The sequence below is a fragment of the Crotalus tigris genome, unplaced genomic scaffold (assembly GCF_016545835.1).
Source record: "Crotalus tigris isolate CLP2741 ecotype Arizona unplaced genomic scaffold, ASM1654583v1 scf7180000024115.3125172, whole genome shotgun sequence".
Taxonomy (NCBI): Eukaryota; Metazoa; Chordata; class Lepidosauria; order Squamata; family Viperidae; genus Crotalus; species Crotalus tigris.
Window position 1 is genome coordinate 1,025,210 of NW_024100392.1, and position 12,119 is coordinate 1,037,328.

Genomic DNA, 12,119 nt, shown 5'->3' on the forward strand with positions numbered 1-12,119 from the left:
CAGCATGTACAGTTAAATAACTGAACAATGATAAAATAATATCTACATAAGTTTCACAGCTTCACAGAAATATACATAACTAGATATGTGGTTCATTATAGCTCAACATAAACAATATTATGAACAAAATATTGTCACTGAGCATTTTCCAAGTTTGAGAAGAAACATTACTAAATATACAAAAAGATTTCACACTCAGATCTACACCAATGTCAGGCAAAAATTCATGGCCATAATACTGTTTTAATATTGTAAATAAAATTGTATAATTAATAAATTTTCAAATTATAATGAATATTAAGTCATAAAATATGTATGAACTGAAATAATCTAAGGAATAGACATATTCCTTTCATCACAGATTCCAAACATAACTTAGATTTTTATTTTGGATATGCTTTCCTCCTAATGTTATATGGCAGCAAAATAGTTTCTAACACTACTAGACTTGGCAATATTAACTGCAAAGAAAAAAAATCAAAATGATATTGTTCTATTATATTTATTAAAGTCCAGGAAATAAAAGAGTCTAACAAATACCAGCCAGAACATTTCAAAAATCTATTCCAAAATTACAAAGACAAAATATTATTTATTTTGTTGCTCATGTTAGTTGTTTATCAAAAACAAGGAGCAACAGAAAGAATTACACCTGGAGTGCAGAAAAGAAGCAAGCTGCTAAGTAAATTCCTCACAGTGATCTGATAATTTATCATATGTCTGCATCTCATCATCACTGATATTTTAATAGCTGATGCTATTAAATGATGCCAAAAGCATGAGAGCTCTGGCAGTTGAGAATTACTAAATTACAGTAATTCTATTTTGTTTCCAATTCTCTGCCTGGGACAACTATGTGTGACAAATATGTATGGCATTCTCTTCTCTTCTTCTACTAGCAAAGGCAAACAGATTGTTTTTTAAATAATTAGAAAGTTCACTTGGTACCAGTTACTCGTCAGCCTTGAAGATATAGAAAACCATTTTATAAAGACCGATTCATTCCATATATACCTAGTATACAAATCACTTTTTATTATAACATATAGAATCCGTGAATTTATATTTATTTATATCAGAAACAACCAACAACAAATTTGTTTAGTTTAAATGTTTACCACTGCATAAAAGGTGCTACAACAAAAGAAGCTGAACTTAGTATAACAATAAGTCAGTTTTACAAAAGATGGATAGATTTTCTATTTCAAAAATACATGCCACTGCAAAGCTCAAAAGAGTTCCAAGACAGTCCAATGCCATTTTCAGTCAATAAAATAAAGACCTATTTAAACTAAATATTATGGATTTATTCCACATCAAATGTAAGGAAAAATTGTAAACTGATGAACTTCAAAAGTGTACCTTGTTTGTAGTTATATTCAAATATTAGCAAATTAGAAAGTTAAATTGGTATAGGTATTGTAATCATAGACCACCACATCCCAAGAAAATTTCTGATACTTCACAATTTACAAGTAAAAAAAAAAATCAAAGCTGTATATAAAATAGATACAGGTAGCAAAGAAATCAAGATACTTACAAAAACAAAATAGCTCACTCTTAGCTGTATTACTAAATAGAAGAAAGAAAGTACAATGAAATCACCAAGGAGAAATTATTCTAGACTGATAGATCTGAACTAATAAACATTGGTTCCTGGACCACCCAAAATTTTGCTTCGGGGTGAAACTTTCAAATCCTTAGAATGTGTAATATAGTCCTTCAGATACACTAACTCATACAGGGTTTCATAGGTTAAAACCAGCACTTTGAATTGCACTTAGAATCCTATTTGTAACCAATAAAGATCTTAGCGTACGTGTTTTATGATCATAGTAAGTCTTTCTTGTCATAAGATAAAAGTGCATTTGTACTGAATATTAGGCCCCCAGATTTTTTTTTAGTCCCATGTTCACCACACTGCTATAATCTATTCTAAGGAATACAAGGAAATGTGTTCAAAATGTGTGTGTGTGTGTGTGTTTGTGGAACTGGCCAAACCCCTCTGTTAGAGATTCTTCAGATGGGAAAAGTTGCACCTCCATGTACAATACATATTCATTTATATATATATTTGGAACACGATATACATAAATTGTACTTTAACTATAATGATTCCAGATAAAAATAACATCTTAGAGCACAATAATAAAAGTTAACAGAATTTAAAGTGAAATATAATTGAAAAGGTGAATGCATTCTCAATTAGTTGAGAGGAGTCAATCAGATTAACTTCCCCAAATTTAAAAGAGTACCATTTGGCTAACGCTGAAAAAACTCCACTTGCCCTGAACTGCTAAATACGACTAAATGACAATACTTGTTCAAAGCATTGATCTGTGTGTGTATGTGTGTGAGTGTGTTTGTGTATGCATGGGCACATACAAAGAATTTCATTTGGCCACTTTTATTTATGACTAATTCCAGACAAATATATCCCAAGTTTTATGGGTAGAAAAATGCAATATCAAGATTGCTGATCAGAAAATCCAGGCCAGCAGAGACAGGCCCTCTGATAAAATCATGAAGTCTAGACTGTCTTGGTCAAAGAACTTTTAACTCTGCCAAAACAATGAGAAATAAGGGAAATCTGTTTTATGTTATGTTTCCCTTTAATAGACACTAATTCAACTCATCAATGTAACAACAGCAGCAACAAAGAACTTTCATCACCTAATAAGGAAGCTGAAACTAATTACTACATGGAATGACTCCTCCCCCCCCCTGGAAAAATTAAAGTGCCAACAGTTAAAACAGAGAGCACTTCATTGGTTAAAAAGGAGATCTTCCAAACAAACAAATAATACTTGAATAAATCAATATGATCATCCAGAACACATTCTTAACTATGCAGACCAAATGATAAATGATAAATTCTTAACATTCCTCACCAAAGCCAATGTATCGGTAAGATAGCAAAGAAATATAGCCTAGAAAGGAAATAGGAAGTGCATGCTTTGGCCTTCAGTCCTATAATCCCTAATATGATTAGGCATTTTGGAAAGATTTGTTCGTTTGTTTTTTTATAACTGAGCTTGTATTCCATTTTAATCATTGACCGTCTTAAAGTATAGTTCTACTATGCACAACGAGGATTAAGACAACAGAAATAAAATCAGATAAAATCAAACGTCACATCCATAATGTAGTTCAAAACCTTTAATGAAAAATTTTAAAGACTCAATTATGGTGTTTAGATTCAGACTGAATCTGAAGAGCACAATTGAGTCCAAAATTTCCATTGCTAAGCGAGGCAGTTGTTTAGTTATGACCCATATTACAATCTTTTCGCTATGGTTCTTAATATGAATCATGTATAAGTTACTTATACATATTTTGAATAATAAATGTAATAATATATTCTTAGCCAAAAGTAAGTCAGATGATAGACTTTAAAACTGAGGACCTTGTTACTTTTTTAGCTTGACAAATTGGTTGAAAAACATAAAGAAACACATAGACGGATGCTTGGGCAGCTCCTGATGGTAGAAAAATCTCATAGGCAAACTTTATACAACCTTGAGGACGAGAAGAGAAAACATTCAGAATACATGGAAAAAAGTGACGAGTTTACCAATTTATTAGAACAAGAACAAGAAAGGTAAGATATTTTTAAAGACAAGTAATAAAAATCATTGTATATTTTTGTATTTCTTTGGATAAAGAATTTGAGTATATCAGGGATCTAATAAGAAGTCAATTTAACCTTATATAATGTGAAGTTAGAGCTGGTGTGGAAACCATGAGACTGAATTCTAATCCTGCGTGATCTAATCCCTGGTGACCATGGGCCAATCACTTTTTTTCAGCCCCAGGATAGAGGCAATGGCAAACAAATTATTGCCAAGAAAACTGCAGGGACTTGTCCAGGCAGTCTTGAGCATCAGATATGATTCAATGGAAGAAAAAAAATGAAGTTAGAAGTAGAAAATATATTTTAGTTTTACAAGATAATGTAGAGACAAGTCTTTAAAAACTTTTTGGCAGCATTAATGTTTGCTAAAGTCTTTTGTTGTGAGAATTTCTCTGGGTCCCTTTTCTTCTGAGCCAGTAAAAGAGCTCAAGCAATCAAGACACAAGGCAAGCTGCTGGAAAGGAAGTCTCTCTTATTCCAAAAACAATAACAGAGTTACTCTTTGGGGCAGCTGACGATTGAATGGTGTATTAACAAGATTTTTATAGAATTTTGAGCCCTTTGTGCTATGTTTATGAAGGAAATGTGAGTGTGATGTATGATTTTATGACCAGAGGAACCAGTGGAAATATCATCAATATACCCATGATAGCAAACCTCCTCTCAGCAGATGACCCCATCAGTGATTTCAATGACCTCAGATAAGCTATTCATCCAATTATTGGGATGAATACAAAGGTCCAGGTCCACTGTGTATGTAGGGTGGACCAATCTAATAGGTCTACCTCCCTTATGACTTTTAGCAGCACTGTTGAATTTAAAATTGTTAAAGTAATGACAAAGGACTGATAACACTGATCACTCTCAAATCACACCCACAACTGCTCCAAAACAACAACAAAAAAGATCTATAGTGCAACTTCTTATGTATATCAGGTCTTTCATAAACTGGGATAGGTACATAGTTGCCATGGGGACTATGAACTCCTGAACTGCTGCTGACTTAATATCACACTAGGACAGAAATCATCTAATACTATCAATCTCGGGGATTTGGCTACTAATTCAACTAGAGATTCTAACTGTTCTCTGCAAAAAGGGATATCACTCATAACAGGAGGACCAATACAACTATGGGATCTCACAACTGGTTCTCTTTGATAAAGATTGTTTTCTTATAGACAAATCTCTGAGGATCCAGTGTCCTGACTCGCAGACTGAGATTTGGGGCAAGAAGAAGTGGTTAAAAGTACTGAAGATCAAGTTTTAACTGTGTTGTGCTTTCATGCTATGCTTTCATTTTCTTAAAAAGTACAATACTTTCTGGATGTAAATGCAGCAGCTTTCTCTAAATGACTGATTTCCAAAAATACTGGACTTCAATTAAGTCTCATCATTCTCTATTACTATTTTGCATGATAACTGAGGATAATGGGAGTTATAGTCCAACATACCTGAAAATTGCCAGGAAGCCAAAGGCTAAATTCTGCACAGATGACAAATATTATGAGATAAGGCTAGAGAAGACGATCCTAAAGGCTTAAATGATTATAGAGATTGCAATATTGGCACATGTGGCATTATACTATAAAAACTGGATTCTGTGACTGATTTAGAAGTCTAGGCTTTCTTAACAATGCTATGTCTATACCTGAAGCAATAATGCTGTGGAGCAATAATAATTATTATGCTCAGTGTGCTCAGTACAAGCACTATGGTATTTTGAGATTCACAGCAATACTCAAATCCTAAATGCTAAAATAAAAATAAAAATGCAAAGATAGGAACCCAGAGATAGCAAGAGATAAAATTAAACAAAAATATCAAGGGAATATCCTTATGCAGAGAATGTCAGAATGTTATCTAATGAATAGATAACACTTCTCCTTGCCTTCATAATTTCGTGTTTATACATCCTGGCACCACTGCCAAATATTCATCTGTCCTATTGCACTTCTTAATTTAACTTTGCTATGGTACATATAAACCCATAATGTGCCATCTATAGAGATTTTACCAAAACAGATTCTTCATAGATATGCTGGATTATAATTTTGTTAATTGCCATCCAGCACTACAGTAATAATCTAGCACAGGGTGTCAAACTGCCAGCCCGCGGGCCAGTTTCATCATACCAAAGCCGCACCCACCCCATTGTCAGCAATGCAAAAAGAGTCGCGATACGTCGTGATATGTCATGTGACGTGGCGAGTTTGACACACATGATCTAACACATCCAAAGGATATCAAGGTGGAAAAGAATGCTTACCCCAGCGCTGGGAAAACTAGCAAAAGAAGAATTTTGCATTTATATTCATTGGAAAGAAAGGGATTATAAGAGAGTAAGGAGGCACATAATGGGCAATAGACATTGAAAGGAATATAGGCCAGCTGTTTGCTTAGTGCACTTACAACCTTTAAGCCAGAACCTTTCATCCAGACATCAACTACTAAATAAGCAGCTCCAGAAACAGCAGGGTCGTTCATGCATATTAAAGTACATCCATCACTGCCTGGATCATCATTGTCTGTACCTGCTATAACTTCTAGATCAGACATGTCAAACTCGCGACGTCACGTGATGTCGTGCGACATATCGGAGCTTTTCCCCCATTGCCAGCAGTGAGGTGGGCATGGTTTCCTCATGACGCATCCAGCCCATGGGCCAGCAGTTAGATATTCTTCAACAGTAATCCCATCAAGAACACATTGCAGTGTGGGGTGATTAAGGCATGAGTGATAACAAGTGGAAAAATTGCAACTTTTGCAAAAGATACAGCTGTGCAAAAGTCCTTTTATCCACAGCTGCCAAATTATCTTCTAGTAGGAGCTCTGAATTTAGAAGAACTCCCAAATTTTGGATCACCTCTGAGTAGTGAAAAGAGCGTTGTCTTACCTGAATGCTTTTTCTCAGCAGGATGGTGTAGACTCCACTGATTGGGTAATTTAATCCCACCTGCTCAGACTAAGACAAAAAAACTCTGCCACGCCTCCTTCAGGGTGTGACTTCCCCAGTTTTGTCGAGGCGAAGCTTCCAGACGCAAGGCTCCAAACAAAAAAAGGAAAGACACATGCCTAGACTAACACAAACAGGGTGGGTGTGGAGTCTACACCATCCTGCTGAGAAAAAGCGTTCAGGTAAGACAACGCTCTTTTCTCCATCAGGATGGATGTAGACTCCACTGATTGGGACATACCAAAGCCGCTCATGTCCCTATAGGGGGGGAGTCTAGGCCTGTGTCCCCTGAGAACCCACTATTTGCTGCAGGACTCTCCTACCGAAAGCAGCCTCAGCTGCTGCAAATTGATCTATCCTATAACGTTTTATGAATGAGGAAGGAGAGGACCATGTCGCTGCCCTGCAAATCTCGAGTGATGCCTGGGTAGACCAGGCCGCTGAGACAGCGGCACTACGTGCAGAGTGAGCAGTAATATGTGAAGGTACCGGAAGGGACTGGGAAATATAAGCCCTGGAAATACACGTCCTAATCCACCGACCAATGGTGGAAGAAGAAACCTTCCGACCCATGGTAGAGGGTTGAAAGGACACGAATAATGCCTCGGATTTCCTGAAGGCCGAGGTTCGTTTAATGTAATGGCATAGAGCCCTGCGCACATCCAACATATGCCACCATCTCTCCAGACGATGGGAAGGATTAGGACAGAAGTTAGGAAGGACTAGTTCCTGCGAGCAGTGAAACCCTGTATTGACCTTTGGAACAAATGCAGGATCCAACCTGAGGACCACTCTATCCTCATGGAACGTGCACAAGTCCTCCCTGACCGACAAGGCCGCCAATTCTGAAATCCTCCTGGCCGACGTGATGGCCACTAGGAACGCCACCTTCAATGTAAGGAAGTGAAGGGAGCAAACCTTCAGAGGTTCAAATGGAGAGGACGTTAAGGCCTGTAACACCTTGGACAGGTCCCAGGATGGATAACGATGAACCGTAGGTGGCCCTACATTGGCCGCACCCTTGAGAAAGGCACTAACTGTTGGATGTTGGGACAGGGAAACCTGGTTGTCACAGGTGAGAACCGTCGACAAGGCTGCTATCTGCCTACGTATGGTGCTGGTTGACAGACCTCTAGTTAACCCCTCAAGTAAGTAATCTAATATGTCTGGGATGGAGACAGCGAGCGGTGAAAGCCGCTTTTTGGTACACCAAGAGCAAAAACTTCTCCAAGTGGCGTCATAGATCCTGTTGGTCGAGGGACCCTCGAGGCCTGGATGACGGAAATAACCCCAGAGGAGAAAGACTGCTTGGTCAGACTCTCCCGCTCAAGTGCCAAGCGGCTAATTGGAGCCACTGTGGATCCGGATGTTGGAGGTTCCCCTGGCTGAGAGCTACTTGGTCCGGGGGAATCTTCTATGGAGGTGAAAGTGACAGGTCCACTAGGTCGGCAAACCACGGGCGTCTTGGCCAATATGGAGCCACTAAAATTAGCTCTGCCTGTTCCTGGAGGAGCTTGCGAATCGTCGCTTGTATTAGTGGAAGAGGAGGGAAACCTGGAAAAAAATCTGGGGAGCTGTGTGTTGTTCGGAGAGGCAAAGAGATCTAGGATGGGCTGTCTGAACCTGCGTGATATTTCCTGGAACAGGTCTGAGTCCAGTTTCCACTCTGAGTGATCCACTGTGACCCTGCTCAGGGTGTCTGCCTGTTGATTTGCCTCCCCCGATATGTGCTCTGCCCTGATGGACTTCAGGTTGGACTCTGCCCACAGCCCTATGGCCTGGGCTTCCTGCATGAGTGTCCAAGAATGGGTGCCCCCTTGTTTGTTTACGTGAGCCTTGGCCGCAATGTTGTCTGTCAGCATTAATACGTGTTTCCCTGATACAAGGGGAGAAAATCTTTGGAGAGCCAGGTGGATGGCCCTGAGCTCCAGCCAATTTATATTGTGAGCCAGGTCTGAACTGGACCACTGACCCTGGGCTAAGTGGTTCAGAAGATGAGCGCCCCAACCGAACAGACTGGCGTCTGTGGTGAGGGTGATCCTGGTGGGTTCCTTGAACAGAGTGCCCTTGGACAAGGCGGACGAGGTCCACCATAGGAGGGAGGACAGAGTGTGATGGGGAACCCTGACCTTCCTGTTGGAGGCACTGATGTTGCGTCTCTGAAAAGGCAAAAGGAACCACTGGAGGTTCCTGGAGTGCAGTCTGGCCCAAGGAACGATGCCCAAGCAAGAGACCATCTTCCCCAGGAGTTGGGATAATTGTACCAGGGGTACTCTTTTTTCCCCACGAATCTGCTGTGTCAGCTTCCAGATGCTGACTTGGCGCTCCTGGGAGAGATATACCTTGCATAGGCTGGAATCTATCAGAGCTCCTAGATGGAGCAGACGTCTTGTGGGTGTGATGTGACGATTCGCAAGCTCCTCCAGGAACAGGCAGAGCTAATTTTAGTGGCACAGGAGAACCCGTGATCCTGAATAGTTTGGATTGTGATTGCCAGGTCCGACTGCCCTGATTGGAAAGATTTGGACTGTATCAGTATGTCGTCCAGGTAGCATTGTACCTGTACTGGTATCATCCTTAGATGAGCCGCCAGCACAGCCAAGATTTTTGTGAAGACCCTCGGGGCCGAGGATAGGCCGAAGGGGAGAGCCCGGTACTGGTAGTGTTTGTGTGCGTAACAGAACCGCAGAAATCTGCGGTGTTCCTGGATGATCGGAATGTGTAGGTAAGCCTCTGTCAGGTCGATGGAGGAAAGGAAATCCCCCTTCCTGATACTTGTCAAGATGGACTTTAGGGTCTGCATCTTGAACCTCCTGTAAATGAGGAAGTAATTTAGACCCTTTAGGTCCAGTATCGCCCTCCAACCGCCTGAGGCTTTGGGAACTACAAACAGGATGGAGTAGAACCCTTCCCCGATCTGTTCCTGAGGAACCCTTTCTATGGCTCTGATCTCTAATAAATGAGCGATGGCTGTTGTGATTAGTTGTGTTTTTGATGTATTGTTTGAAACCGGGCACTGTATAAAACAATCTGGGGGAGAAGATCGAAACTCTAGAGAGAGACCCTGTCTTATGGTTTCTCTGACCCAGGCGTCTGTGGTTGTGTTCTCCCAGACGTCGTAAAACAGTGCCAGTCAACGCCCAATGGGGTAGTCCTCCTTGGCGTCACTTGGACCACCTGTAAGGACGACTGCCCGATCCCCTGAAGGGGCACATGGTCTGAGACTGACCCCTGGCTCCACTACTCTGGCGGTCCTGTTGCCGATCCTGTCTGAAAGAATAGGATCGCGAGCCTCTGGGCCAATCCCAGGACTGCCCTGCCCGAAAGGGCTGTCTCCAATCCCAGGAACCGCTGGGACGGAATGACGGCCTACGGAAGTCCTGTTGGGGCTGTCTATCTGTTTTTTTAGAGGGATGGGCCATCACCTTGTGCTTGTCCTTGCCCTCAATAATATAAGGCTCTAGGACCAGACCAAAAAGGTGGGTGCCACTGTACCTAGATGTTGCTAAGCGCCACTTTGCCTTTAAATCCGTGCGCCATTGCTTCAACCAGAGCAGCCTACGTGATGCCACTGAGGCTGCAATAGATCTGGCCAAACATCTAGCCGAGTGCAAGGATGCATCTAAAATATATTTGGATGCTGCTACTACTTTTCCTATTGTTTGGTGCGCTTTGACCTGATCCGGCGGAATGAGCGCCTGGAGTTCCTGCAACCACATTATCGCCAAGCGTGCAAAGGAGGATGAGGTTGCCGCCCTTATGGCCCAAGCCGAAGATTGGTGAGCTCTACGAAAGGAGAACTCGAACTTTTTGTCCTCTGCCTTCAAGAATTCAGCCATGTCCCCCGGAACGGCGGTATTGGAGAACAGAGAGGTCAGCGGAGCGTCTACAGATGGAACTTCTAGAAGAGAAGCGAAAGAAGAAGAGACATTGTAAAGTTTCTTGTCTAAACTGCTCTGTGAAGGAGTGGTAGCTAGGGATGCCCACTGCTTTTCCACCGTAGACCCGAAGACTAGTGGGCATGGAATCTGTGGTTCCTCCTTGACCATTTCCGCAAACAGAGGGTTGGCTTCCCGGTTGGTTGAGGAAGAAGGTGTCTCCTCCTGGGCTGAGGTAAGTTTTACCGTGTCAATGGCCCTTATGAGGAGTGACCGAAAAATAGACGGATCAAAAAGACCGGAAGAAGTCACCTGTTCGGGAGCTGGATCCTCCTCCTCAGACAAGGGAGTATCTGCTACTCCCAGTTCCACTGATCCCTCCTCCCCTAATTGTGAGGATGTCTCCGAAACAGCAGAGCTAGGTCTAGTGTCACGCTCCACCTGAGGTGGGGGAATAGATGCGGGAGGAGTAGGATGGGACTGCACCTGGCTACTCTCAGTTGATGACATAAACTGCCTGAATACATGGTGCATGAAGGCCTGGAATTGAGATTGGGACCACATTTCCCTTTGGTCCCTGCAACTGGCCCCAACCTCTGTTGAGGCACACCTGATCTCAGGTGGTTGGTGTGCTGATGAAGGAGAGGAGCGAGGAGGACCAACATGCTCGGTTTCCCCCCGAGGAGACCAAGGCCTTGGGGCATCCTGAGATGATTCAAATTAAGGTTCTGACAAAGGAGTATCCAGTGGGGCGGGGGAAACCATTTCAGTCCCACTGGATCTGAGTCTTTGTGACTTGGAGAATTCTCTCTCCAATGCTAAGTGTCTCCTTGTGGCCTCTTGCTCGGCTGATTTGGAAGTATCTTTGGAAGACAGATGTTTGGTTTTAGCTTTTTTCTTCCCCCCATGTCCAATTCTTCTGATCTGCACTTTGCTTGAGCGGGGGGGACACTGGACTGAGAAGCCTGGGGCGAGGAGCTGTCTGCCATTGCAGTCTAGGTATTTCTGGACAGTAGTACCTAGAAACGCGGGGAGGAACCCAACACGCAGATCACAGTCAGAGATGGAAAACCGATCCTCGCTCTGAATAGAAGGCAATGGCAATAACAGCCAGACAGTGTTCTAACACTGTCTGTACAGGCCTTGTGACAAAAGGTCACTGGCTAAACTGAAAAACAGGTGGTCAATAAAAGAATCTCTTGGCTCTTCTTTTCTAGGCCTTAGGGCCAGTTAATAACACCTTGGACTGCTCAAATGCAGCCAAGCCCACACCTGGAGTAGCCCCCACAAGTTTCACCACAACCACTGTGGATACAAGAATATCTTCCCCCCTGAACAGGTCTGCTCACAGACCAAGTGACACAGGCAACAACCATGAGTCTGCAATAATGCAGGAATAACTGCCAAGGATGTTGCAAAGATTTTAGTTAGGCCTCCAAAATGGCGTCCGCCACTTGGGCCCTCCTAGTAGCAGCCACACTAAACCATGCGGTCAAAATGGCGGCCGCCCGGCCTTAAGGCCCGGAGAAGCAAAGGGAAATCTTGGCATCCTTTTAAAACGGGAGAATAAATAGCGCAGCAGGGAAACACGAAGAGGCTTTGATTCTTACGAATTCCTCCCCCGGTCCCCAAGCACTTGCGATTAGAAGCG

At 42.2% G+C, this 12,119-nt stretch overlaps 2 protein-coding genes across 2 annotated transcripts in view; one reads left to right on the plus strand and one right to left on the minus strand.

Moving 5' to 3' along the window:
• The window catches only part of CMSS1 (cms1 ribosomal small subunit homolog), a 208,267-nt gene that overhangs the window by 105,390 nt on the left and 90,758 nt on the right, over nt 1-12,119 (minus strand). The window lies entirely within an intron of this gene.
• FILIP1L (filamin A interacting protein 1 like) overlaps nt 1-12,119 on the plus strand; it is a 107,435-nt gene that overhangs the window by 6,509 nt on the left and 88,807 nt on the right. Inside the window, exon 3 of the mRNA XM_039322453.1 lies at nt 3,423-3,601. Coding sequence (XP_039178387.1) covers nt 3,423-3,601 — 179 coding nt within the window. The remainder of the gene's footprint in view (nt 1-3,422; nt 3,602-12,119) is intronic.